Below are 27,198 nucleotides of genomic sequence, written 5' to 3' on the forward strand. Positions count from 1 at the left end.
TGATCTCAGGGTTAGGAGATCAAGACCTATGTCAGGATCCATGCTGGGTGTGGAATCTGCTTAAGATTTTCTCTTTTGCTGTTGTGCTCTCTCCCCGACTCTCTAAAAAAATAAAAATAAATAAAAAAATATAAAAATTGTTCCCATCAAAATGTTATTTAACAAGTCAATTTTCTAAGGAAAGAATGCTCATATTGCAAAACAGAGCTTTGCAGGAGAGCAAGTTAAAGTGTACCCCTTTCTGTCCACTTAACAGCAACTCCTCCTTTTTACACCCCGATACAAGTGCAATTCTTACTTCATAGCATTACAGCAATATCTCTGCAGCACTTCTCTTAAATGGTTTTAAAATATTTACAAAGTATTTTAAATACCTAGGTTATACTTATTTGGCTACTATTATTTTAATGGAGTGATTCTTTAGTTAATTTCTGCTGAAAGGATGCAGCATTAAAATAAATGTACTGAAAAGTATCAGATTGGATCCTCTATATATTTTCTGTACTATTTAATTAGTGCTTTAGTCATGTTCTATACATTCCATGTACCAATTAATCCTTGATGGTGTAGCCCAAGTTAGGGAATCCGGAACCAGAGGGAACTGGATCTGACTGATGTGTATGAATGTGGACTGTGAACTCTCCATTAAACTATAGGCTTTCCCCCTGGTTCCTATAGCTCTCTTCCGGACAAATGACATTCTCTTACACCCTTTTGTATTTCCAGTATCTAGCACTTGTTCATCCATTGGTCAAATGCACACTTATATGTGTCAGTCATGATTCTACATATTAGAATAATAAAAGTAAGAATGAAAATAATAATCATGGCAGACACTTATATAGTGCTGTATTCACACTGGGCATTATTCTAAGTCATTCACATACATTAACACACTTGAACCTCGTAACAACTTGTGTGGTAGCTGTTGTAATTACTTTCATTTTATAGATTAGAAAAGCATGTCTCTGAGACGTTACGAAGCTTGCCCAAAGTCATTGATCTTATTGTGATAGAAGCATATGAAATGCCAAACTGTTTAGGTCCAGAGACCAAGCTTTTAACTACTAATCTAAATTCTTCTTTCAGATAGAGAAGGTCCCTAGCTCCCTTGAATCTCATATTCTTTTGTGACACAGTTCAAGCTTCAAGCATGTTTACTGAAAATGACTTGCATGCAGATTCTTAGGTCACCAGAGAAGTCTTTAGACCAGAAAGTAGAAGTTGAGCAAAAGGCAGAGGTGAAAAGTGGGGGATAATGATGATTTATAATAGTAGTATTTCAGTTGGTTTTTATTTAGTGACTAGAAAGTGTTGAAACATTGACACAGATTTTAAAAGTTATGCAACAGGTGGTAGGATATTGGCAACAGAACATAGTGATCAAGAGCACATGCTTCTGAATTATACAGACTAGGATCTGAGTCCCGGTCCTGATTCTTCCCAGCCATGTGACTTTGGACAATTAACCTAATCTTCTTAGCCTCAGTTTTGACATCTGTAAAATAGGTATGATAATAATTGCTACCTCAAAGAATTATTGATTTAAATGTATTAATCTATGTAAAATGGCAGGAACATGAAAATACTCATTAATGTTAGCTCTTATTACTATTACTATTGTCATCATACATCTCTCTTCTCAGGAAACAGGAATTCTTGGTGAAAATTTTTGCTGAGCATTTTCCTGTAAACATCTGTGAACTGATGAGTTTAATTAGGGTACTGTTGATGAAGCTTCTGTGTGGTCTTTTTAAAAATTCAGAATAGTACAGGATCTGGACCAAAAAGTGCTCTTTTGTGCTGAAATCTTCAAAATGTTTTTCACGAAAGTGGGTTTATTTGGGTTAATTATGTGTGTGCATTATCCTATGAACCCTCAAGATAAAGGGCCTACAGCTGGAGCTGATTGTACACAGAAAGAAGGGACATTACACTGATTGGCTAGTTGCTCTTGTCATTGTTTTTTATTGTCTTTTTTTCTTTTGCATCAAGTATCTGCCTATAATGGTGAACACTGAACAACTGGCCTGATTTCAGAAAAAAATAATGTGCATCTGAATGCAGTGTTTCTGTGGGGTATACTACACAGAGAGGGCCATGTGTGCAGCCTGGCCATATGTTTGCAGTAGGATGAAGGACTGAGGCCAAGCAGAGAGGTTGGAGGTGAGAGCACTCATTTTCTACACCAGAAAAGGGAGCACTGAATTTGAGCATGATGCAGAGACAAAGAAGGGCAAATCAGCTGAAGAAAGAGGTGCCAAAAAACTTGTAAGAAGGGAGCAGGGTCAGTTTTGGGAGAATCAAATGAGTGCAAACAAACAGATCTGTGACAGTTACTAAGGTGGGAGATGTGGCAGCAGGAGAGTGGTAATAAAGGGGAATGGAAATGTACAGGTGGTGAGATGCTGACCTTTTCATACTTATTCAGGAATAACCACATGGTAGGACAAACTAGGAGGTGGACATAAATACTGTCTAAGACATAGTACAAAAAAAGGTGGGAGCTCTAGAAACACTGTAAAAAAAAAAATCACAAACTCCACAGTTAATTTTTTAAAAAGAAGACAAAGTTTTTGATCAGTAGGTAAGATGAATTAAGAAGGAGGACTAAGTCATGAATAGAACTGTTGAACCACTATATGGTACATCTGAAACTCATATAAGACTGTATGTTAACTAAACTGGAAATAAAATTTTAAAAACCTACTAAAATTTTTAAAAATAAGAAAAATTGAAAAAATGAGACCAATCTAATGTGCTAATATCAATGACCTGAAAATAAATATGCATGAACCAAACACTAAAATCTCTGCAGTACACAGCTAATAATTAACTTTGGATAATAAATTATCTTCTTATTTTTCATTTTCTCAGCAATGATCATGCATTAGTTATGGGTAAAATCATATTAATGTTATATTTTAAATGAACAAGAAAAAACCTCAAATAAGAACAGAAGCAAAGTGGGGTGCCTGGGTGGCATAGTCAGTTAAGTGCCCAACTCTTTGTTTCAGCTTGGGTCATGATCTCAGGGTCATGAGACTGAGCCCCAAATTGGGCTCCACACTGAGCATGGAGTCTGCTTAAGACTCTCTCACTCTATTCTACATAACAAACCTTATTAAAATAACCCTTACCTTCCATTAGCTAACCCCCTCCCCATATACTTATGTCCCCATATCTTGCTGTCCCTAAAAGCCTAACCCTTTTCCTTTTTCTTGTCACTCTTCTACCAATGTATAGTTCTTTGTTAAGATGCTACATAAGCCCCAAATTCCCAACACCCCTTTGAGATATGCATCAATTTCTTTCATGTGTATGTATGCTGTGCATGTTAATAAATGTTCTTTCTTTTCTCTTGTTAAAAAAAAAAGACTGTCTCCCTCTGCCTCTCTCTCTTCCTTAAATAAATCTTTAAAAAAGAGAACAGATATAAAGTATAGCAGCTTCATTATGAAATATACATAGTGATGATATGAGATCTCACGAGTGATGGAAAATTGGAATGGAGAAGAAGGAAGTTGGTTTCTCATTGCCAGTGAATGGATTTAATTTTTTTTTGAAATAATAGCCATATTTTATACCTAGATGTTTCTATAAACGAAGGTAACTTGGCATAAATTTTAAATGTAGCATTACATATGGTTTCAATTCCTAGATTTTAGTCAGTTAACATTTATTGAGCATTAATTTTTATATGCAAAATAGGGATAATATTAATTTATTTGTTGGGTTACTTGTGTTTAGGAGAAAGAATGGATACCATGAACATGAAGAGACACTGTATAAGATAGAGCAGTATACAAATGGTCATCACACATCACAATCAGACACAGTGCTTTTGCTAATTCTGCTGCTGAAAATAGCTCACTTGAAAACAATCACTCCCTACCTTCTACAGTATTTTCACAATGCCTCTTCCCTGCTTAAGGACTGATCTTCTAAAAGGCAAGGATTATATTGCTCTTTTTATTTTTTTTTACACATTGGAGGATAGTTGACATGCAATGTTACATTAGTTTCAGGTGTTCAACATAGTGATTCAACAAGTTTGTTATCATAAGCATAGCCATCTGTCACCATGTAACAGTAATAAATATCATGGACTATATTCTTTATGCTGTACCTTTTATTCCCTGCCTAATTTACTCATTCCATAACTGGAAGCTGGTATCTCCCACTCCCCTCCATCCATTTTACTCATTCACCATCTCTTTAATTAGAGTGTTTTCATCTTTGTAGTCCCCTGATTCACTATAGATAATAGGCACTTAATAAATGTTGAAACAATTAGCTAAACAAGTTAAAAATAACATTCCAAAGGAAAAGCTATCAAAATTCCCTATTTTATAGGATGAAGGAGGCATTTATGTTGAGTGTCTAGTTTACGTTTGTGTGGAGTCAGAAAGGATAAGAAATGAAGGTCATTCAACAACACACATTTATGGGATACTCACGCTGTGGCAGGCGTGGAATATAAGGATGAAAGGCTGGTACAGAATGGCTGTAGTGAGTCACATCAGATTATAAAAGACACAATCAAACCTTCAACAGTGTGAATTTCTTTTTCCTCCATTAATCGTTGATGTATTTCTTAAAACTTTATTCCATATATAGAGACAGAGCAAGTAACAATGATGTTTTGACTGACTTTTCTAGCTCCTCTATATCAGTGGTCACCCAAATGGACAATATAGGAACCCCAGGGCAACCCAAAGGTTAGAGGCAGAATTCTGTATCTGAACTTCTATTAATATTTATCACACTGATTTTCATCTATTTTATGTATGTTTTAAAATGTGCATCATGTATTGTTAGCATAGTGATATATGTATGCAATATAAAGTAGGGAAATAAACATATATTAGAGGCAACTTTCTGTGTATACTGATAGAATGTGCTATTAAAATAATTTTTAAAACCACTGCTCTGTAGTAGGCATCTATATATATTAACTATAGAGCAAATTCTATAAACAGAGTTAAACTGGATCTAAGCAAAAGAAATAACAATATAATAGAAAGCTTTAACCTTCAAATAAATGTGTCACTGCAATTGCACTGCATTGTAATTTTATTACATTTGAGAAAAATTACAACCAAGTCCAAAAAATAATTATCCAGACTTTTTTTTCCCCTGGTGCTTCAGAAAGTACTCTAACTGCTGGGGACAAAGTTTGAAGGGTGAACTAGTTCTGAATGCCTTTCAGCCCATTCTTGAAAAATATTAAATGATGCTGTACTGGCTTGATAGAAGGAGCATTACCACCAAAGTCACCCTCAGGAGAAGCAGTGGAGCAGCAGAAGAGCAGGTTAGAATGTGATTAGATCAAGGTAGGATTGTGGTTCTTAACCTGGCTACACACTGGAGTCACCTGGAAGACTTAAAAAAATTTTTACAAATGAAGCATGGTGCCTACTTCCAAGACTTTGATTTGATTATTCAGGGTTGATTGAGGCCTGGGCATCCAGAGTGATCAAAAACTTACCATGAGATTCAAATATGAAAGCAGGATTAAGAACCAGAAGGGCTGATAAACTGGTAGAGGACATGTGGTATTAGGACATTGACATCTAAGTCTGAATCTGACTTCACAATTGATTAGTTATGCCATATTAGAAATCCCTTTGTTATCTCTGACTCCAACTTTCTCTTCTGGAAAATAAGAATAGCCCCCTTGTTAGGGAGGTGGTATAGGGCAGTAATGACTGCCCTATCTATCCATCTCTCATGGGTTGGAGTGGGTGCTGCAAGTGGAAACCTCTTTTGTGTGGAAGCAATGTGCTGGTGGCAGGAGTGAGCTATGTGCAGAGAGTGTTACCGATTTCAGTTCTTATCTAAGGTCAGTCCAACAAATGAGAGTGGTTTCAAGTTCTGTTCATTATTCAGCAATTTCTATATATCTGAGTTGTCTTCAAGGTGATTTTCTTATTAATTTTTGGGTGAAGCTAGGCAATTATGTAAATCACCAAAAAGAATAGTTTTTGGTGCTAATAACTAATACTTATTTACAAAATTATATTATTTCTGCTCACAATCCCTAAATCCACTTAATGTCTTTACCACAGGATATTAATTTTGAAATAAAAATAAGCATCACTTGCACACAGCACAGAGAATATTCCACTGAACACTAGTTCTAGGTGCTTTATATATATATTTTTAATTTATTTATGATAGTCACACAGAGAGAGTGAGAGAGGCAGAGACACAGGCAGAGGGAGAAGCAGGCTCCATGCAGGGAGCCCGACGTGGGATTCGATCCCGGGTCTTCAGGATCGCGCCCTGGGCCAAAGGCAGGCGCCAAACCGCTGCGCCACCCAGGGATCCCCGAGATTAATATTTTCAAACAGCCTTGGGAAACACTGATCTAAGGCACTGTTGCCATGGTATAGAGGCTAAAGCAGAAGACCAAAGATGTACATGACTTGTCCAAGGTCAATTAGGTCAAATTAATTCTGGCTGCCTGGGACTTGAATTAATTCTGGCTGCCTGTCTCTGAGCCCACTGCATTTCCATTTCACTTCAATGCTTTTCTTACCTTCCTCCTTATCTACTGCTTCCCTTTAAGGAAATAAAAATATATACTTAATCTTTGTAAAAAAAAAAAAGACTATAAGCTTTCGATCACAATGTGACAAAGGTTTTGATAATTAACAGCTCACATTATCCCTGTAGAAAAGACAGTCAGATGACCCTGGATTCAAAGTTTCTTTTCTGTGTAGAAAAGAAATGAGGATGATCATATTTCTTTTCTTTTTTTTTTCTTTTTTTTATTGGAGTTCAATTTGCCAACATATAGCATAACACTCAGTGCTCATCCTGCCAAGTGCCCCCCCTCAGTGCCCGTCACCCAGTCACCCCAACCCCACGCCCACCTCCCCTTCCACTACCCCTTGTTCATTTCCCAGAGCTAGGTGTCTCTCATGTTTTGCACATTTCTGTAATATATGTGGCCGTAGGTATTATCTTGATAGGGCTTAATAAAAACCAATGTGTAGAAATATATGAATGAATTTTAAAATTATCAATACTGTTAACCTCTGATATCTGTCTGAAGGAATCAAGGCCAGAAATTAATGTATTTAGTGTGAGATTACAACACTAAACTACTGGTATGATCCATAAAAATCAGATGTCATTGTCATTGGACAAAATTAAAAGCCCCAAATTCTACTGAATAAGTGCCAAGTGGCAGGAGAGTTAAAAATATTATTTTAATAAAGAAAACAAATACCATGCATCTGGATGGGCCATGAAACATCAGAGAGGACTGATGTAAAAGTCATTTTATTTGAAATGCTGAGAGACTTAGTGCAAAGGTGATAGGCCGGGCAATTTTTTCCTTATTGTAGAATAAATGTAAAGGTCAGATGCTACAATATTGCCTGTGGTTTTAGAAGTGGGGGAACAACATTCTAAGGAATCAAAAGTTTTGTTAAAAGGGTGTTCTACTTAGAGAAGTTAAGTGGATATGTGGTAAAATTGACTGCAAGAGTGAGAGAAAATGTGCAAAACATCTTAAAATGCTGCAAAGTGGAAAAGTGGCAAGAAATAAGTTTTCAAACAAACGTAGAAGAGCAATTAATTTTCGCCTTTCTGTCTCCAAGGGACAGAGGTGTGAAGAAAACAAGAAATGTATACAGAAATGTATTTTGATACAATATTAAGAAAAAACAAATCCAATGATGGCTAGTATCTAACGGGGAGCTTCCAGGAGGAACTAAGTTCTCCATCTTTAGTGTGTTCTAGCAGAGGTGAGGGGCTACTTCACGTTGCCTTTTTGTGGATTTTGATGTACTAAATAAATTGGGATAAGATAACATCTAAGATAGATATTTTTCAAATCTGAGTTATAAGAAGGACTTAGGGGAAAAAAGTACCCAGCAGATATGGCATGAGGAAATTAATGGAGTTTCATTTTAGACCAGTTTGCTTACAGAACTATGAATGAATAACATATAGGGGAACTTTTCCTAAGAGGTGAGAGGAGGGAGTGGTGTAAATTGCTTTAGAAAGAAGAATAGCTATTTAGAGAAAAATATACGGAGTGCAGAACAGCTGGTAAATCACGGAATCTAAATTATTTGTACTTCCTTTGGGGGAGGAGAGTGGAAGAGGAGAAAGATAAAGATGATGTGAATGCACGGTAATAAAGAGAAAAGGAGGTGGAAAGGAATGACAGAAGGAGAGCATTAATAAATATTGTTGGGTTGAAGTAAGATAATTGGTCCTTTGGGGTGGCTTCCGTGATTCTTTTATTCTTTTCCTCAGCATTATTTTTTTTCAGAATATTATAAAATGAATCATTTCCTTTCATTTCTAGATTCAGTTTGGCAGTTGCCTTGGAAGTACTAATTATGTTTTCCTTACATAAGAGAGGAGAGACCTATTATTGTTGAAGGTTCTTTTTTTTTTTTAATAGGCTTTAAAACTCAAAATAGTTAAAGATTATGTCTCAGCTATTTTTGAAATCATTACATGTACAATGAATATCAAGAAAATGGTAATGGAAAAATAGCATGGTGCCTGGAAAATCCTTTGACAGAATTACTTAAAGTTTGAGGTTTTTTTTTTTAAGAATTTTAAAATAAAGCTAGAAATTTAAATGGAACTTCAAACAATCAGCAGAAAACATCTAGCATAATATTAAATAGCAGAAGTTAAAGAAATACCAAAAGAGTTGTCTACAACCAAACTCTTACAGAACAATGAGTTAAAGTTCAAATGTATCATTATGGCAGCTATTAATTTAGAATGAAACTGTCCTCCTCATTTTTTTCAAATTTCATGTTACATAAAAGATAGATATCACGGTTAATTTTATTCCTAAATCAACAAATAATAAGGTTTATATTTTTGAGAGAAGTGTTAGGTGTTATACCTCAATAATACTTTTCTGGTTCAGAAGACACCACATCATAAAAAACAACTTTCACATCAAAGGCAAAAAACAAAACAAAAAAACCCAACAAACAAACAAACAAAAAGGATAGTGTCTCAAGAATGAAAATGGTAGTTCTCCTGTTCAGCATAGTTTTATTGCTAACAATAGTGTATTGCATACTTAAAATCTTCCAAGAGGGTAGATCTTATGTTAATTGTTTTCACCACATACAAGCACGAAATAATAATAATAATAATAATAATAATAATAATAATAATAATAAATAATAACAACAACAGGAGTGAGAGGAAACTTTGGAAAGTCATGAATATATTTATGGCATTGATAATGGTGATGGTTTCTTAGATGTATACTTAATATCCAAACCCATGCAGCTGTACACATTAAATATGTTAAGCTTTTTTTTTTTTTTTAAAGATTGTATTTATTTATTCATGATAGATAGAGAGAGAGAGAGAGAGAGAGAGAGAGAGGCAGAGACACAGGCAGAAGCCCGACGCGGGACTCAATCCCGGGACTCCAGGATTATGCCCTGGGCCAAAGGCAGGTGCCAAACCGCTGAGCCACCCAGGGATCCCTATGTTAAGCTTTTTATAAGTCAACTATACTACAACTATACTAACTACAAAATGGTTAAAGAGAGAGAGAGAGAGAGAATGATTTCAGGTGGTAAAGAAGCCAAAACTCTTAGTTGCTATTTTGAATGAAGTCATTAATGCCACATTTTTTTGCCCATCCAGTTTGATCATACATTTTCTCCTGACAGAGTCCCTTCCTGAGTAGTAGTTATTGCCTGGGACATGGTAGATATTCATCATACTACTTGTTAACTAAAGGAATTAATGAATGACTGAATGAAAACTAAAAAAAAAGGAAGTAAAGAATTGGTTGACAGATTCTACGAAACAAATGAAAGATCATGCTTGGTGGTTATAAGCCTGAGTGCCTGGATTTTTAACTGTATGACCATGGGCAAGTTAATAAACCTTTTTAAGCCTCAGTTCCTTTTTGCTTACATAAAAAACACTGTTATGAGAAATTATATTACATTAGAAAAAAAGCACTTTTAAAAGTACACGGAACATAGCAAATGCCAAACAAATATTAGTTATCAAGATTATTATAAAGGTCTTATTCAGATAATGCAATACCAAGGTCATTGACAACTATGAAACTAGACCAATGTGACTAAAGATAAACTGCCTAAAGGCCAGGGAAGTGGGCACAATGCACTTTGAGGTTTACCCTGCAAAGCTTGCACATGTCATAGAAATTACTATTCTGTTGAGGATATAAATTGATCTTTTCCAAACACTTCTTACAAGTATTGGAGATAATGGCTCCTTGCAGAGATTAGAGGCTGTGGTTTACAAGAGCAGACATATGATTAGATATGAATATATTTCTACTTGGGAGCTCTCTTCTATTAATTTCTATTAATTTTCAGTATTTAATTATTATCCTGTAGATTTGGTAAATCGTAAATGAAGATAAGGTAGTTTTATTAAGTGCAATTCCAAATTTGTACTGTTTATGTGCTACCTTAACTTTGTTTTATTTTATTCTAGAACTCCATGGCTTGGAAAGGTCAGCCATGTATTAATGTTGTTAGTCATTGTCCACGGTTTCTGAAGCATGCAGCTGGCAAATAAAATAGCTGTTGTTTCAACCCTGTCTGATGGGGGAGGAGGAAGGGATCCATTTATACATGTGACAGAACTCAGATTATGAATTCTGGGAAATCAGGGATTGTTTACACTACTGTATGGGTTGAACAAGGGATCAAACGGAGACATAGAAATGTACATATCAAAAAACCAGATAGTGAAGTTCTCTTTGTTATGCAAAGCCCACCTTCAGCAGTCTGGATGTGTCATTCTCTCTGGCTAACAGGTCACTCTGGAAAACCAACATAATCTGTGTTTTGTTGTATCTGTGAAAACTAGTGGAAATTCAGATTTGTTTTTAAAATGCCAACAAAGCAGATATGATTGTACATGTACTTTTGAAATTTCCCACCAGAAAATCTTCTCTCCCTTCTTTTCTATTTCTACCTGTGATCGCTGTTATGACCTGAATGTGGCCAGACCCCAAATTCATGTGCTGAAGCTTTACCCCCAATACAACTATACTTGCAGAGAGTCTTTAGGAAGTAATTAAAGATATTAATTAAACGAGTTAAGGGTGAAGCCCTAATCCAATCAGATTGGTGGCCTCATAAGAAGAGAAAGAAAGATCTCTCAGCACAAGCAAGAGGGAAGGCAATGTTACAATGCAACAAGAAAATAGTTGTCTGCAAGCCAGGAAGAGAGATCTCACCAGGAAATGAATAGGCTAGAACCTTGACCTTGAACTTCCCAGCTTCCAGAACTCTGAGGAAAGAAATTTGTTGTTGTGCAAGCCACCTAGTCTATGGTATTTTGTTATGACAGCCTGAACTAAGACAGTCATACACTGGAAAACAAGAGCTTTATAAATACACACATAGTTTTGCATGAGTCACACTTACCATTAGCAGTCTGTCTCCTACTTGCAACCTTCCATCTTTTTGTGCAGCTCCTCCGTCTATGATTTTAGTTACATAAATACTGTTGTCTCCAGGAATGTGTTGGTTCCCTACACCTCCTGCAATACTGAAGCCTAAACCTATGGGAAAGAAAAAGAAAAGCTTTGTTTTTTTTAGAAAATGCAATCAAGCATATCGAAAGTCCAAACATATTAATCCTTAATTTATTATGACAGTAATAAATAACCGTAAGGATTCTACTTCAATCAATTTTGTTCTTTAAATGTTTGAAGGTTTATTGATTTATGCTAAGGAGGCAAAGCTCTTGAAGTCCAGTCCATGTGGCCATTAGTTTTGTTCTATTTCAAGACTGTACACTTAACAGTTGTTCCCTAGCTTATTAGCGCCTAATGGGCAACTGGCCAGAGTAGGGGTGAGGCAAAAGGGTGTGGAAGAGCTGTAGGTGAGCCAGGCAGAGCACAAGTACAGTGCTGCTCATGTGGAGTTGGGGGGCTCATTTTTGTCATTGTTTCTCTAGCTCAGAGAGGTATTGCCAATCATTTGGATAGAGACCTAGACACTGCCGACATTACAGGATTAAAAATACAGCTGTTAGAAAATTCCATAAATTCTCAGACAAGAGCTACCAGGAAGATACATTAGATATTTATGTAATAATTTCAAACAGAAGATAAGGCAAAAAGGAGCTAGATGCTTGTCCTTCATGTTTTCTTCTCTGGCTACCTTGTCATATTCTCATACTTCTTGGCACTTATTAACTGATAATGAGGCTAGTAACACACAAGAAATGAATCATCCCTGTACACAGTCTAAAAAAACAAGGAATTGATTCTGTATTTTGCCTTATTTTTATGACAAATCACAGAATATCAAATTATTTTAAATATGGCGATTTTCTATTTTGAGAGATGAATTTATACTGTATGATGGCTATAACACTTTTATTTAAACTATGGAATGATAAGAATAATTATTAAAAATCATTACAGGGCCACTTTCAAAGAATGAGTTATAGACTTTTTAAAGTGTAAAAATAAAAAAAATCCTTCCAGAATATGATTAAATACACATTTAGTAAAATACTTGTAGCCTATTATTTACTGCATTTCAAAATTATAATAATTACCATGCAAATTACTTGGAAAGATAAATATATATCAAATAATTTTTTTACTAAAAGCATAGGAAATTTCTATAACTTACTTGGCTTAAGAAATTATTTTTTTAAAATAAACCATCCACTTAGTTACCTAGTTTAAAAAAAAACTTGCTTTTTTTTTTTAAAGATCTTATTTATATATTTGAGAGAAAGAGAGCACAAGCAGGAGGAGTGGCAGGCACAGAGGAGAAGCAGGCTCCTTTTTAGGGAGCCCCATGTGGGGCTTGATCCGAGGACCCCGGGATCATGACCTGAGCTGAAGGCAGACACTTAACCAACTGAACCACCCAGGCACCCAAACATATACTTGTTTTATGATAAGACAGTCATTAAAATTTCTGGCACTTTATATGACAACAATGAAAAGCACTAAAAAAAAACTCCATTTCACTATGCTTTTATTGAATAAATATTGAAGGCTCTTAATGGCATAAGTGATTAGATAATGGAAAAATAATGGCATAGAAAATTATAAAGTAACACCTCTGTAATGACATTTGAAATGAAATAATTTTTTTGTTAAATTAACTATAATAGTTGTTAAAATAAATGGAAAATAGATTTAAATTGATAGGACAATTAAAAATAATTGTATCTAATATCCTACTAGGGTAGGTAATTCTTCTTTATTGAGGCTTTACATCTCATAGATCTTTAACTGTATTTGTCTCAGATTTAAAGAATTTGTTTATCAAGCAAAAAGTGACTAAGAGAAAATAAAATGCTCCAAATTGGCTTTTCCTATGAAATATATAATGCATATCAGCTCATGTTTTTCAAAACTGTTATCTTACATTTATGTATTATGCAGGAATTTAAAAAAATAACATTTACAAAAGTTTCATACCCATATACTAAGAACAATCTACTTGCATTTTTAATAGTATAGAAGTCATTCCAAACTGTGGAAAGAAAAGGTTAAAACAAATCCAGGGACTCTGATCTACATCCACTATAATAATAGTAAATGCCACAGACTGACTGAGTTGCAGAAGAGCTAAGGAAACAAATTACCACTGTAAATAAGGTTAAGTCCAACAAAGGGAATAACTCTGTAGTTGACATTTGGAGTTGAAGACTGTACCAAGACAATGAAATCACCATACTGTAGACATACATAAATCAGCTAAAAAGGAAATTATTTTTTCCCCCTGAGATTAGGTTTAAATACTTCTTTTTAACTGGACTCTGCTCAAGGTGAAACAAGCTATTTTTAGTAAGAATCCTCTGAGGGTACAGAATTGAAAATTGTCCCTGATTTCTCTTTGATGGAACATGGATGCATTGAAAAATAATTAGCATTCAATCAACACTCAGCCATATTCCAGATATTTAATTCAACATAAATAAATATATAGCTTATGTGTCTACAGCCAGAACACAAATTTATTTGTGGGAGTGTCTATCTGTGTTGTAAAACTAAATCTTTCTTCATTAATTAATTAATTTATTTATTCATTCACTCACTCACATATCTATTCATTCTTAGATAAACATCTCTTTAGTACCTACTATGAATCGTATAACCAGTTGCTATCAACTGTGGTCAATAGTATGTAAGAGAAGGGATTAACCAAAACACTACAGAAATAAGGATCCATATGAGTGTGGTTGATTTTGGCTGAAGCAATGTTCGAAGCCCAGACAATGCCATTGATTTTTGGAGGATGACTCAATGAAGACAAATCTGGGCTAGGACCACTGAGTAATCCAAAATTATCAGTTTGGAGGCACTGGGTATTCCCTGAATATGCTTTGTTAAAGCAGGGCTGGCTGCACACATCATAGGACCACTCTATTCTCTTATTATGTAATGTTCTCCTTCTTCATTCCACTCTAAACACCGTTGCAGTCTTGGTACTTCTAGAACACAGCAGACAAACTCCCACCTTAGGGCGTTTGATCACGCTGTTTCCTCTGCCTGGAATATACATCCTACAGGGTTTGGTTCAAATCTTGATTTCTCTAAGAGCTGGAATCTGACTTCTGATTTAATACTGTCCCCTAACCATACATCCCACTTCCATATCCTGATCTACTTTTTATTTTATCACAGCACTTATCACCTTATAACATATAGGTCACCCGTGTGTGTGTGTGTGTGTGTGTATGTGTGTGTGTGTGTTTGTGTGTTTGTTTGTTTGTTTGTTTATTTATTTATTTATTGTCTGTGTCCTTGGTGAAAATATGAAGACCATGATACCAGGAACTTGTCATTTTATGCTATGCAATAGAACAAGGCCAGTTATATAGTGACCTAATAATTATGAATTAAACAAGTGAACAATGAACAACAAATAAATATAAGAGGGTAAAGAAAGTCAGAAATACCCGAGCCTCTCCTAAAAAAGGAAGCTTGTGGCTTTAATGAATGAAGGGGACAGCTGAAAAAGTGAGCACTGTTAGTTGGAGTGGGATAACCGTATGAAGCATTACTTGCCTCAGGTGAACTCTGATTTCTGTCCCCAGTCTGCACAGTTTATGCCAACCACTGGGCAGGCAGTGGGGCAACAGCAGAGTCACTTCACACCCTGATTCCTTCATCTACTAACTGTGTAAATTGGAGCCACAATCATCTGTGATAAGGGAATAAGTATATCCATGTTCTATAGTAAATAGCATGTAACAGATGCTTAATAAGTAAAAATTCTCTGCTCTCAATAAGCTCTCAAAAGTTGTCTTGAGAAACTGATACCTAAACACCTTGACATGATTTAACCAGCTAGAATGGGTTCTATAATGATCTTAGTGTTATGTGAGCCCAGAGGGGAGTGTGACTTGTTCAGAGGAGAAGAATCAACAAAAGGTTTAGCACCTGGGCTGAGTCTTGAAGGTTAAGCTAGAATCGATAACAGAAAACACACCTTTCAAACCAACACATCCTCTGGATTCCAGGTGACTAAATGACTAAAGAGTCAGCTGCCCTGACTTATATTACACAAGGCTCATAAAATCCCAGCTTTGCCAGGCTGGAAATTCAGACAGAAATGCCTGGCAAACCCTCAAAACATGTACTTATGATAAACTAGAATGGTCCCTAACAGGATAAATACAATGAGTATTTTGAATATTTGAAAGTAAGAAGCATTGCAAATAGCCAAAACACTGGTTTTATGGAAGTGGCTAATTTGGAGAATTGATCATCATTTTGAAAAGAAGCATCTATGAATAAGAAATGGCTCTGTTGGTCTCCCCCCTCCCCACCCCTCAGCTCAGTGGGGAGTCTGCTTATCCCTCTCCCTCTGTGCCCCCTTCCCCACCCCTCTAATGCTCTCTCTCAAATAAATAAAATCTTAAAAAAAAAAAAAAAAGAAGAAGAAATGGCTCTGGACAATTAGGTGATGGCAGACTAATCAATTTTAAAACACAGTGAAAAGAGTTGGTAGGTCTCAGCAAAAACACTGACCCTAACACTATCTGCTGTGGAATGTTTGGTTATTAAGAATAGTACTAAACATGTCTATGCACATACCAGTAATAAAGCTACAAAGAAAAACATAAATACTAAAATCACAAAAGTAAAATCAGTGGATATTTCGGTATGCTAGGAAAGAAAAAAAACCAAACAGGTGAAACTTAAACACCTAATCCCTGAAGCAATTTAAAACTGATGTGTTTGACAAGCATGCAATGTGAAAACAGAATTCAGGATTGTATTTGTTGCATGAATCTGGGTTCCTCTTTCCATATTTCTTGCATATCCCCAAATTGAAATTTCTCAATTTCGTGCAGGCATAAGGAAAGGAATGTCTGAACCTTATTAAAACCTTTAATTAAAAAAAAAAAACTTTAACCTTTTCCCACACAAAACCTTTTCTTCATCCTATCAAATAGAACAGGAGGAGGAACAGATCACAGTTCACTCTTTTCCCTTAGTCGCCTGCCTACACTGAGGAGCAGGTGTTAATGAGAGGTGGGGAACTGAAAGCAAAAATCTTGGCAGCTTAGACAGATATTGTGCTTGAGAAGCTCAGAATAAATACTCAAATGCTTAAGAGTCCTATGATTACAATGTTCCCATATATTCTCTGTGGGTGTAAAGAACTAAGCCCCATGATGTCTTACAGCCATTCAATAACTTGGTTCAATTTCATTTTATGTGACTTTACTAGGAGAACACTCTTTGGGCTTCTCCAAACAACCCCTATTATTAAGTAGGCTGCTTCTGTCAGAGTTGATGTAGGATCTGCTAGGTAAGGTGTTTATGACTTTACAGAAAACACTAGTGGCTTTCTGTACGTTCTGACTACATGCTTTTATTAGAGGAAACAGAATCCATCCTAAACCCTGGCTGGCCCTGTTCTAGAAAACACTCATGCAGGCAATTTAACTTCATGTACATGCATTTCAGTTAAAAAAAAACAACACAAAACTTTACCTGTGAGTCTGGCCCACACAGATAATAGACTGTTTGACATCTCTTCCCCTCCAGGGAGAAATCTTTGCTTAAAAAATATCAGAAATGCACCTTTCATTTAATCTGAAAGACTAATTAATCTCACTGGGCATTGTTGGTATGGTTAATTAAAAGCCAAAGCTTTATTTACTTACTCTCTGGACTCTCCCTGCATCCAAAAGACAAAGTTCGGGGTTGAAAAAAAGTGATTCTGCTTAAAATTCTCATGGCACTGGGGGCACCTAGGTGGCTCAGTCAGCTAGGCATTTGACTCTTGGTTTTGGCTTGGGTCATGATATTGAGATCCTGAGACTGAGCCCCCTGTTGGGCTCTGTGCCAGCACAGAGTTTGCTTGAGATTTTCTCTCCCTCTGTCCCTCCCCCCCCCGCCCCCCCCCCCCCTCCCCGGACTCAGGAGCTCACGCATACTCTCTAAATAAATAATATCTTTAAAAAAAAAATCCCACAGCACTAGCTAAGCATGTTCAGTCTTCAAAAATCTTTCACAGCACTAGCTAAGCATGTTCAGTCTTTAAAAATCTTTCACAGGGGGCAGCCCAGGTGGCTCAGTGGTTTAGCACCACCTTCAGCCCAGGGCCTGATCCTGGAGACCGGGGATTGAGTCTCATGTCAGGCTCCCTGCATGGAGCCTGCTTCTCCCTCTGCCTGTCTCTCTCTCTCTCTCTCTCTCTGTCTCTCATAAATAAATAAAATCTTAAAAAAAAAATCTTTCACGGGGGCACCTGGGTTGTTTGTGCAACTGACTCCTGATTTCAGCTGGGGGTCATGGTCTTGGTGTGGTGGTATCAAGCCCTGAGTGGGACTCTGCTCCACATGGAGCCTGCCTGGGACTCTCTCTCTCCCTTTCTCTCTCTCTGCTCCTCCCACTGCTCTCTCTCTCTAATAAATAAGTAAATCTTAAAAAAAAGAAAATGTCTCACAGATCACCCAATTAACTTATCACAGTCAATATTCCAAACTTTTTCTCTGTGTACCTCATAATACCCACTCATTCTTTTAACACATCACCTTAGTGACTATTTTGTTTAAAGTCTCCATGCCTTATAGCTTTCCTCATTTTTTTCTAAACCTAAACCTTCCCCTCCACTCTAGAACTTTACTCATTAATTCCTTTTTTTCCCCTTTGCTCTACAATATTCAACCTCTTAACTTCAATGCTTTGCTTCTCTGGCTTTGACCATGCCACTGTCCTATCCTGAAAACATCTCTTGAACTTGCCACAGCCTCCTCACTGTTAAGAGCTGAAGCTTTTAAACAGTTACCTGTAGTTAATGTTAACCTTAAAATAAAACTGCCAGTTATTTTAGCACCAAAAAAAATGAGCTTATTTGGCAATAGAAGAAAACTGCAATTTGGAACAGGCAAGCTATAGTAAAATTATAAGCAAATCTGGGCAGCAAAGGAGACAAGTACTCTTTTATAGAGGAGAAGGTTGAAAGGGCTGTCATAAACAAAAGGTCTACTGGAGTAAACTGGGAGTATAGTGGCTTTTCATTGGCTGACTTGAGAGTCTCTTTTTGGCTGGGTTGTTGCTAGGGGGAAAAGAAAACCCTATTCTTTCTGCTGGAGTGGAAAAGTAGTAGTTAAAATCCTAAGGACTAGCAAGGTATGTCTTTCTTATTGGGTCTGTAATTGACCATAAGTGATAGCTCATGAGAACTCCCCCATCTGTCCTCCTGACTCCTTTTCAGTGGTTTTCCTTTACAATTTTCACATAACTATTTTCTTATCATATATGCCTTTCTTAATCTTTTTCCAACTTGCTCCATATACCGCAATAGACTCACACAGCATCTGCTGAGTTAAATTATGTCCCATTATAAGATATGCTAAGCTCCTAAGCCCTGGTGACTTTGACTGTGACTTTATTTGGAAACAAGGTCTTTGCAGATGTAATCAATTTAAAATGAGGTTATACAGAATAAATTTTCTTAGTAAGAATAGAAAATTTAGACACAGAAACACAGGCACACAAGGAATAGTGCAGGTGACAGACAAAGGCAGAGGTTGTGGTGATGCATCTAGAAACCAAAAAATGCCAAGGAGAGCCAGCAACTACCAAAAACTAAAAGAGACACATGAATAAACTCTCAGAGCTCTCTAGAAGGAGCAAATCTTGTTGACACCTTGATCTCAGACTTCCAGGCTCCAGAACTTTGAAAGAATAAATTTCTGTTTTTCAAGCCACTCAATTTGTGGTCATTTGTTATTGCAGCTACAGTAAACTAATATACAGCATCCAATCATTATGATCTGAGTGGTGGCATGCATATCTAGTTTTCTTTTGAATGGAAATATTATTTATGTATATATGTATGTATGTATGTATGTATGTATGTATGTCATCCTCTTTCATAAAGAAGAGGAGTGACTAACTATGAACCAGTCCCAGCAGGCAAAGAGCCCAGCCGGTCAACCAGAATCTTCCTCCAAAAGGCCTGCTGATGGGCCTTTGCTCTTTCTGCATTACATAGAACAGCACTTACTGCTTTTTCATTCCTATACTCACAACATTAGGCTGCCCTGTTTCTTCTCTATTTCTCTTGCTACTTCTCTTGTTTTATTTATCTTCATTTGATTGCTCTAAAACAGTGATTTTCAGAATGTGATTCTCATATTAGTAGTATTATCATTATGTAGGTTGTTTGTTGGATTTGCAAAATTTGGGGTCCATGCCAGATATCCTGAACCAGAATTCCCAGGGATACATGCTAAATTTGATGATCATTTTTATAGAATAATATTCTCCAAAATGTACTCCATATAATCTTACTTTGTGTAAAATCCTTTTCTTGTGGAGAATCCATTTCTTGTTTCAATTACCACTGCTAGGTTGATAAATATTCAAACTCCCTGTACCTCAATCACTCTTTGAACTTAATTTGTCACCTTAAATCATAGCTTGAAAGAATGAACTCATACCCTCCCTTCAAAACTGGCCTCCTTTCCTGTCCTTTGTGTTTTCTAATTAGATTAATATTTCAGATTAAACTGGTAGCTCTTTAATATTTGGTATCACACTTACTCACTACTAGATCCCAGGGACTCTTACAATATCTGGCAGAGACTATAATATAGTAGTTGTTATTATGTTTTATCAGAAGCCTCAGTGAATATAAAATATAAAAATCCTCTCTCTATGGCTATATCAGTAAATCAAGTTTCCAATCTTTCTCTGCCTGATTCTCCAATCTATTCTGCAAAAATTTTCCAGGTTATTTTTTTCCTAAAATTCTATCTTCATCATGTTGCTCTATTACTTGAAATTATCTATCATTGTTTATTTTCTCTAGGAATTCTACATATCTTTTTCTCACTATTCTTTACTTCTCTGCTTCCCCCAGGCAAGCTGATCTTCTTGCTGTTTTTGTTTTATTTTTATTGTTAAAACTGTTCCCCACATCTGAAACACCTTTACCACCTTAATTTTCAAAAACTCAAGCCTTTGTCAACTGAAACCCACTACAGTAGTTCATTTCTAAGTTGAACTCCAGTAGAAGCAGTTATCTTTATCAGCCTTTTCACTTCTATATAAATAGAATTAGTTAACTCATTCAACCTACACTTATTGATGACTCATGTTCCAAGTACTAGCCTAAACGTTGTGGTCATATGAGTGAATCAGAGATTTATGGTTCTTTTCTAGGGGAGGGCAAAACAAGAAAAGAGAAAATGGAAGCCCAGCATGGTAACTATTAATAGGAGAGGAAAAAGGACTATAAACACACAGAAGTTGGGTTGCCTAACTTAGGTTAGAGAGGGGCATCAGAGAAGGCTAACTGTAGGTCCTGAGACCTGGAAGATGAAAGTGACCCAAGGTTAAAAAAGAAAAGAAAAAAAAAATAAAAAGAAAGAAAAAAGTGGAGGAGAGAACATCTCTGCTAAGGGAACTATGCATTCAAGAACTCAGAGTTGAAAGAAAACATGGCTTATTTGAGAAACTGAAAATAGTTCAGGTGAAAGCAACAATTAGTCTTAGGCAGAATAAAAGCTCCAAGAGGAGAAACTGTAACTTTTGTACTCACCAAGGTACATTTAGCCCCTGAACTGAACTTAAATAGTTTGGGCTAAATGAATAACTGGAGACAGCAGGACACCTCTCCACTGAATTAGGAGGGAAGGAGAAAGGATGATGTAGATAAAGGTTAAGATTATAGGTTTAACAGCAGGACACTAAAGGAGTTCTCTCTTCGATTTGCCCCGATAGCAAGAAATTGTGGTTTATCAGCCAAGAGTTGGGGAAGTAGTGAGGTTAGAGATTTGAAGAAAGTACAGAAGTTTGAAATGTCTATTCTGGGAAATAGAAGGAATAACTGATTAGAGAAATGCAGAAAAGTTGCAGGGACCTGTTGATTTTCTAGTTAGGGTTTAGTGATTATATATATATATATATATATATTCTTTAGCAATTCTTAGCAGTGATTTAGTGATTATATATATATATATATATATTCTTTAGCAATTCTTAGCAGTTTGGTATAAGCACAGAAAGTATAAGCAGTTAAATAACTTTACAAAATAATATTCTCTCTTCAACTAAATTATATGATCCTAGAAAGCAGGAGTCACATAAAATAGACCATGTTGAGCATAGTGCTAGCACATAGTAATTGCTCAATAAATTGTTTAATGATTGAATTGTATAAAGACCAAATGGTTATATGGGTTAGGTGCACTTTGAAATGTAAAGTATCCCATAGTAACAGAGATATGTATACTTTAGCTGACTGCTTTAGCTCAAGAAAAATAAAGGCACCAGAATAATTCATATTGAGCATTTTTAATGTGCCAACAATGAATGGTGTTGTATGTTGAATTAATGGAGAGTACATCAGTATCTATTGTGTATAAAGGAACAGGAGAAAAAATAAAAATAAGAGACAAACTATTGACTCCAAGAATGATCAACACTTACTTGCTTTCATCCTTACAAATGAAATAACCTGCTCCAATCACAGTTGACTGCTCATGAGACTGTATGACATAATGTAATTAGATGCTTTCTTACTAGTTTACAGTCTGTTTTATTGTGAAATGGAATATCCTCCATGCTTCCAGCATTGAAATATAACCTAAGTGGTAGGCATTGCCTCTACCGATCAACTTCATCTGTCTGTGTGGTTTTCCCAGGTTAATTCTAGCTGTCAGTGCAAACCAAGGTCATTAATATTGACCTCTGAATAAAAGTCATCAAAATGTCAGATTATTTAAGACATGTGAAAATTATCTCACATGTTGAATTATGATGGGAATGTCCAGCTTGCAGGGTTGTTGCTGGGGAAGGCAGACTAAAAAACCTGAAGGAGAACTGGATGAGTCTTCCTATATTTCCATCTATGAAGGCTCTTATCCCATAACACTTCCTCTACAAAGTTCTTACTTTAAATTAAACCCCCACCCCTTTAAATTAAAAGTAATCTCTCTCCATGACCACACATAATGCTATCTTCCAATGATACATCACTTTCTACATTGAATTAGAGTATAGTTATTAATAGGAAGTTTTATTATTTATTAACAGTTAATAGCTGATATAGCATGAACAACCAACCAGAAAAGGCACCTGCCATAAACAATTGCCGTGGTATGTACCACCAACTGTAAGTTCTCTACCCCCCTCATGTTGACCAATATCATTTTAAAGGTGAGGGAATAACAATGCTTTTATTTGTGTTTTCCAGGCATGCCATAAAGTAGATACTCCAAAACTAATTTTTAAAATCAATTAGTGAATTAAATAGGGATTACTGAATCCTTTTTCCATAGCATACTTTAATGAACTGTGCAGGAAAGGGTTCAGCCTGGTAAAATAAAGTGGTGAGTTGTTTCAGTCATTCATTCACTAAAAACAACAAAACAAAAACCCAAAACCCAAAAAAACAAAAAACATTCAGTTCCAGTCTGTATTAGTTTTCTAGGGATGCTGGAACAAAGTGCCACAAACTGGGTGACTTAACAGAAATTAATTGTCTGACAATTCTGCAGGCCAGAAGTGCAGATTAAGGTGTCAACAGGGCAGTTCCTTTTGAGGGCTGTGGAGGAAAATCTGCTTTCTGCCTCTCTCCTAGCTTCTGGCAGTTTGCTGGAAATCTTTGGCATTCCTCGGCTTATAAATACATCTCCTATTATCTGCTTTTATCTTCACATAATGTTCCCCCATGTGTATGTCTCTGCATCCAGCTTTCCTCTTTATGTAAGGCTATCAGTCATATTGGATTGGGGCCCACCATAATGACGTCATTCTAACTTGATCATCAGCAAAAACCTGATTTTCAATTAAAGTTACATTATCAGATACTGGGAGTTAGGACTTCAAAAATTTTTGGAGGGTATCCAATCCAACTCAAGACACAGGACACTGGCACTGGGAATGATAACTGAACAGGACACAGTTCCTGTCCTCAAGGAGCTCATAGACCAGGGTGTTAGGAATGACAAAAACGATAAACCAATGCTTTAGAGGAATGGCAGATATTAAAGTCAGGAAAAACTTTTTGGAGATAAAAGTGGCTGAGCTGAGTCCTGTTAAGTGGCTGGAAGAAGAGAGATGGTTAGAGGAATTCTAAGCAAAGGGAAGAAGTAGCTTATAGAGAAGTACATGCAGCTTTGATCATTACAGTCAAAGGAGTAAATGGGTTAGGATAAGATATCGAGAAGAAAGAGACTCTGGTGAAACAGAGGCTCATTATGGTCCAGAGGTCCTGTGTTAAGAAGTCTGGATCTGGGATGCCTAGGTGGCTCAGCAGTTGAGTGCCTGCCTTCAGCCCAGGGAGTGATCCTGGAGCCCTGGGATCGAGTCCCACATCGGGCTCCTTGCATGGAGCTTGCTTCTCCCTCTGCCTGTGTCTCTGCCTCTCCCTCTCTGTGTCTCTCATGAACAAATAAATAAAATCTTAAAAAAAAAAAAAAAAAGAAGTCTGGACCCCGGGGGCATCTGATAACCTCAGTTGGTTAGTGTCTGGCTCTTGATTTTAGCTCCAGTCATGATCTCGTGGGTCCTGAGATGGAGCTCCACATCAGTTTCTGCTAGAGGGGGAGTCTGCTTGAGATTCTCTCCCTCTGCCCTTCCCCCAACTCTCTGTCTCTTTCTCAAAAAAAAAAAAAAAAAAGTCTGGGCCCTGTAGTAGCAGTAATGGAAAGCCTTTGAGGAGTTTTAAGGAGGCGAATGACATGAACAGATTTGATCTCTCCTAATTTTCATCATTAGTGGTGGCTGTTGTTTGAAAGTATGTTCAGTTATATCCTATGTTGTTGGGAAGATGTTCTATTTTTTTCTGATAAAGTGTAATTTGTTTCCTTCCCACAATTTAGTCTTTTTCTTTACTATAATCAGTTATCACTCAATAATATGTGTTTTGGGGAAACTTTTTTCCTCAATCCTATGTTCATGATCTAGTCTGAAACATATTAACTTTTCTGGTTTCTTCTCCCCATTCCATGTTTGTCACAGCCTATTCATAAAATAAAACATTGAAATATAAAATATAACATCAACAGGCATTTGTAATCTGCTAAGAATCTAAAGAGCTAACCTAAATTCATAAATTCATTTATAAGCATATTATAATTTATCAAAGATTCAAATGGGCATATTCAGCAGATGTCTAGCTTCACTATTTCATTTGATCATCCTTATGAGGCTCTTTGTAAAAGAGATAATTGGAAAATATAGATTCAGGTTAGGTTCTAGGAAAGAGTTCCTCTACCTCTTTTTGCAAGGACATTTTGCTCACTACAAAACAAAAAGGACTTGCTATCACTCAGATTTATAAGGTAGCTCACCAATATTTTCAGTATTTATTGTATTGTATGATGCCAGAGAAAATCTTTGGAACCATTGTGTAACAGAGATTGCCTTATTACATTATGTATGACAAGCGCTAACATCTTCAATTATACAACAACTGAACTAAAGTATCTTTGCTTTGCCATAAAATCTGTTTCATTAAGGACTATCTTTTATATCAAGATTGTTATAATCTTTATAACAATCTATTCTATGTTACATATCCAGTTGTACAAAGCATGCAGCATGTGCCTTTGGCTTTAATCTTATACTTTCATCCAAGAAAGTTTAATTTTCACAAAGAAATCTTGTTATATATTTGAATCTCTTTAGGGATTGTGTAATGATTTTGAGAGAGAAGAACAAACCAAGAGGAAGCACATGTCCTGATTTCAAGCTATTCTATACAGTTGTAGTAATCAAAACAGTATGGCACCAGCATGAAAAGAGACAACTAGATTAATGGAACAGAATTGAGATCCTAGAGATAAATCCAAACATATGTAGTCAGTTAATGTTTGACAAGGAAGTCAAGAATTTTTTTTGAAGATTTTATTTATTTATTTGAGAGAGAGCGCACACAAGCAGGGGGAGTGGGAGAGGGAGAAGCACACCCTCCAATGAGCAGGAAGTCCGACAAGGGGCTCAATCCCAGGACCCCGGGATCATCACCCAAGCCAAAGGCAGATGCTCAACCGACTGAGCCACCCAGGTACCCCAAGAATTCTTAATAGAGAAAAAAGTCTATCTAATAAATGCTGTTGGGGAAATATTGGATATTCACATTTAAAAGAAGGAAACTTTGTTAACTTGAAATTGATTAAAGGCTTAAAAGTAAGACTTGGAATCATGAAACTCCTAAAAGAAAACATAAGGGAAAAAGCTCCTTGATATGGGTCTTGGTGATAAGTTCTTGCATATGACAACTTAAAGCAAAAGCAACAAATTAAAAAATAAAAAGGTGAGACTATATCAAACTAAAAACTTCTGCACAGCAAAATAAACAATCAACAAAATGAAAAGATAATGTATAGAATGGGAAAAAATAATTGCAAACCATATATGTGATAAGGGTTTAATATCCAAAATATATAAAAAGCTCATAAACCTCAATAGCAAAAATAACCCTACCAAGTAATCTAATTAAAAATGTATAAAAGACTTACATAGACATTTTTCCAAAGAATATATACTGATGATCAAGAAGATATACATGAAAAGATGCTCAACATCAGTCATTAGGGAAGTGCAAACCAAAACCATAATAAGATATTATTTCATACCTTTTAGAATGGCCATAACTTAAAGACAAGAGATAACAAATGCCAACAAGGACGTAGAGAAAAGGGAATCCTTGAGTGTTCTTGGTGGGATTGTAAATTGGTGCATCTACCATTAAAAATAGTATGGAGAATCCTCAAAAAAAAAAAAAAAAGAACTACCATATGATCCAACAATTCCACTTCTTGGAATATATCCATAAAAAACACTAACCCAAAAAGATGGCTGCCACTCCCATGTTCATAGCAACATTGTTTACAAGTAGCTAAGACATGGAAACAATCTAAGTGTCTATTGACAATGAATGGATAAAGAAGTGGTGTTATACATATAATGGAATATTATCACAGCCATGGAATATTAGTCAGCCATGAAAAATGTTGAAATTTTGTCATTTGCAACAACATGGACAAACCTTAAAGATACTATACTAGGTAAAATAAGTTAGAGAAAGACAAAAACCATAATACCATAGTTTTATGTGGAGCTTAAAAAACAAAACACACAGAAAAAGAGATCAGATTTATGGTTATCAGAGGCAGGGAAGTTAGTGGAGGAGGAATTGGAGGAAGGTGGTCAGAAAGTACAAACTTCTAGTTACAAAATAAATATGAGGGAAGTAATGTACATCATGGTGACTATAGTTTATCCTGCTATCTGATATACAGGAAAGTACATCCTAAGAGTTTTCATCACCAGGAAAATTATTTTTGTTTTGTTTTGCATTTTTATTTTATCTAAATAAGATGATGGATGTTAACTAAATTTATTACAGCAGTCATTTCACAATATGTGTAGATCAAACCATTATGCTGCAAACCTTTAATTTTTACAGGGATGTATGTCAACTACATCTCAATAAAGCCAGAAAAAAAATACATGCAATGATAAAATAGCAAATGGATTTTTAGAACAATTCACTTACTCTCAATAGGTTTGTTTCCACATTGAAAGATGGATATAATAATATATGCAATGGCTTCTGGAAAGATTACTGGCACAAACTTTGGTTGTATCATTTAAAAGCTGTGTGACTTTGTAACAAGTTGTTTAGTTACTTTCAGCATCAGTTTTATCAGGGAGATAATAGTTACCTCGTAACATGACAAAAATTAATT

General features: G+C 35.9%; 1 protein-coding gene across 20 annotated transcripts in view; it reads right to left on the reverse strand.

The window, feature by feature from the left end:
- The window catches only part of DLG2 (discs large MAGUK scaffold protein 2), a 1,981,735-nt gene that overhangs the window by 475,382 nt on the left and 1,479,155 nt on the right, over positions 1–27,198 (reverse strand). For 19 of the 20 annotated variants that reach the window (XM_041730223.1, XM_041730222.1, XM_041730221.1 and 16 more), the window contains one exon: positions 11,421–11,557. In XM_041730223.1, coding sequence (XP_041586157.1) covers positions 11,421–11,557 — 137 coding nt within the window. Of the gene's footprint in view, positions 1–11,420; positions 11,558–16,975; positions 17,029–27,198 lie in introns of those variants that run through there. The other variant, XM_041730237.1, reaches the window with a different exon arrangement.

Source organism: Vulpes lagopus, chromosome 15, assembly GCF_018345385.1.
Source record: "Vulpes lagopus strain Blue_001 chromosome 15, ASM1834538v1, whole genome shotgun sequence".
Classification (NCBI taxonomy): Eukaryota; Metazoa; Chordata; class Mammalia; order Carnivora; family Canidae; genus Vulpes; species Vulpes lagopus.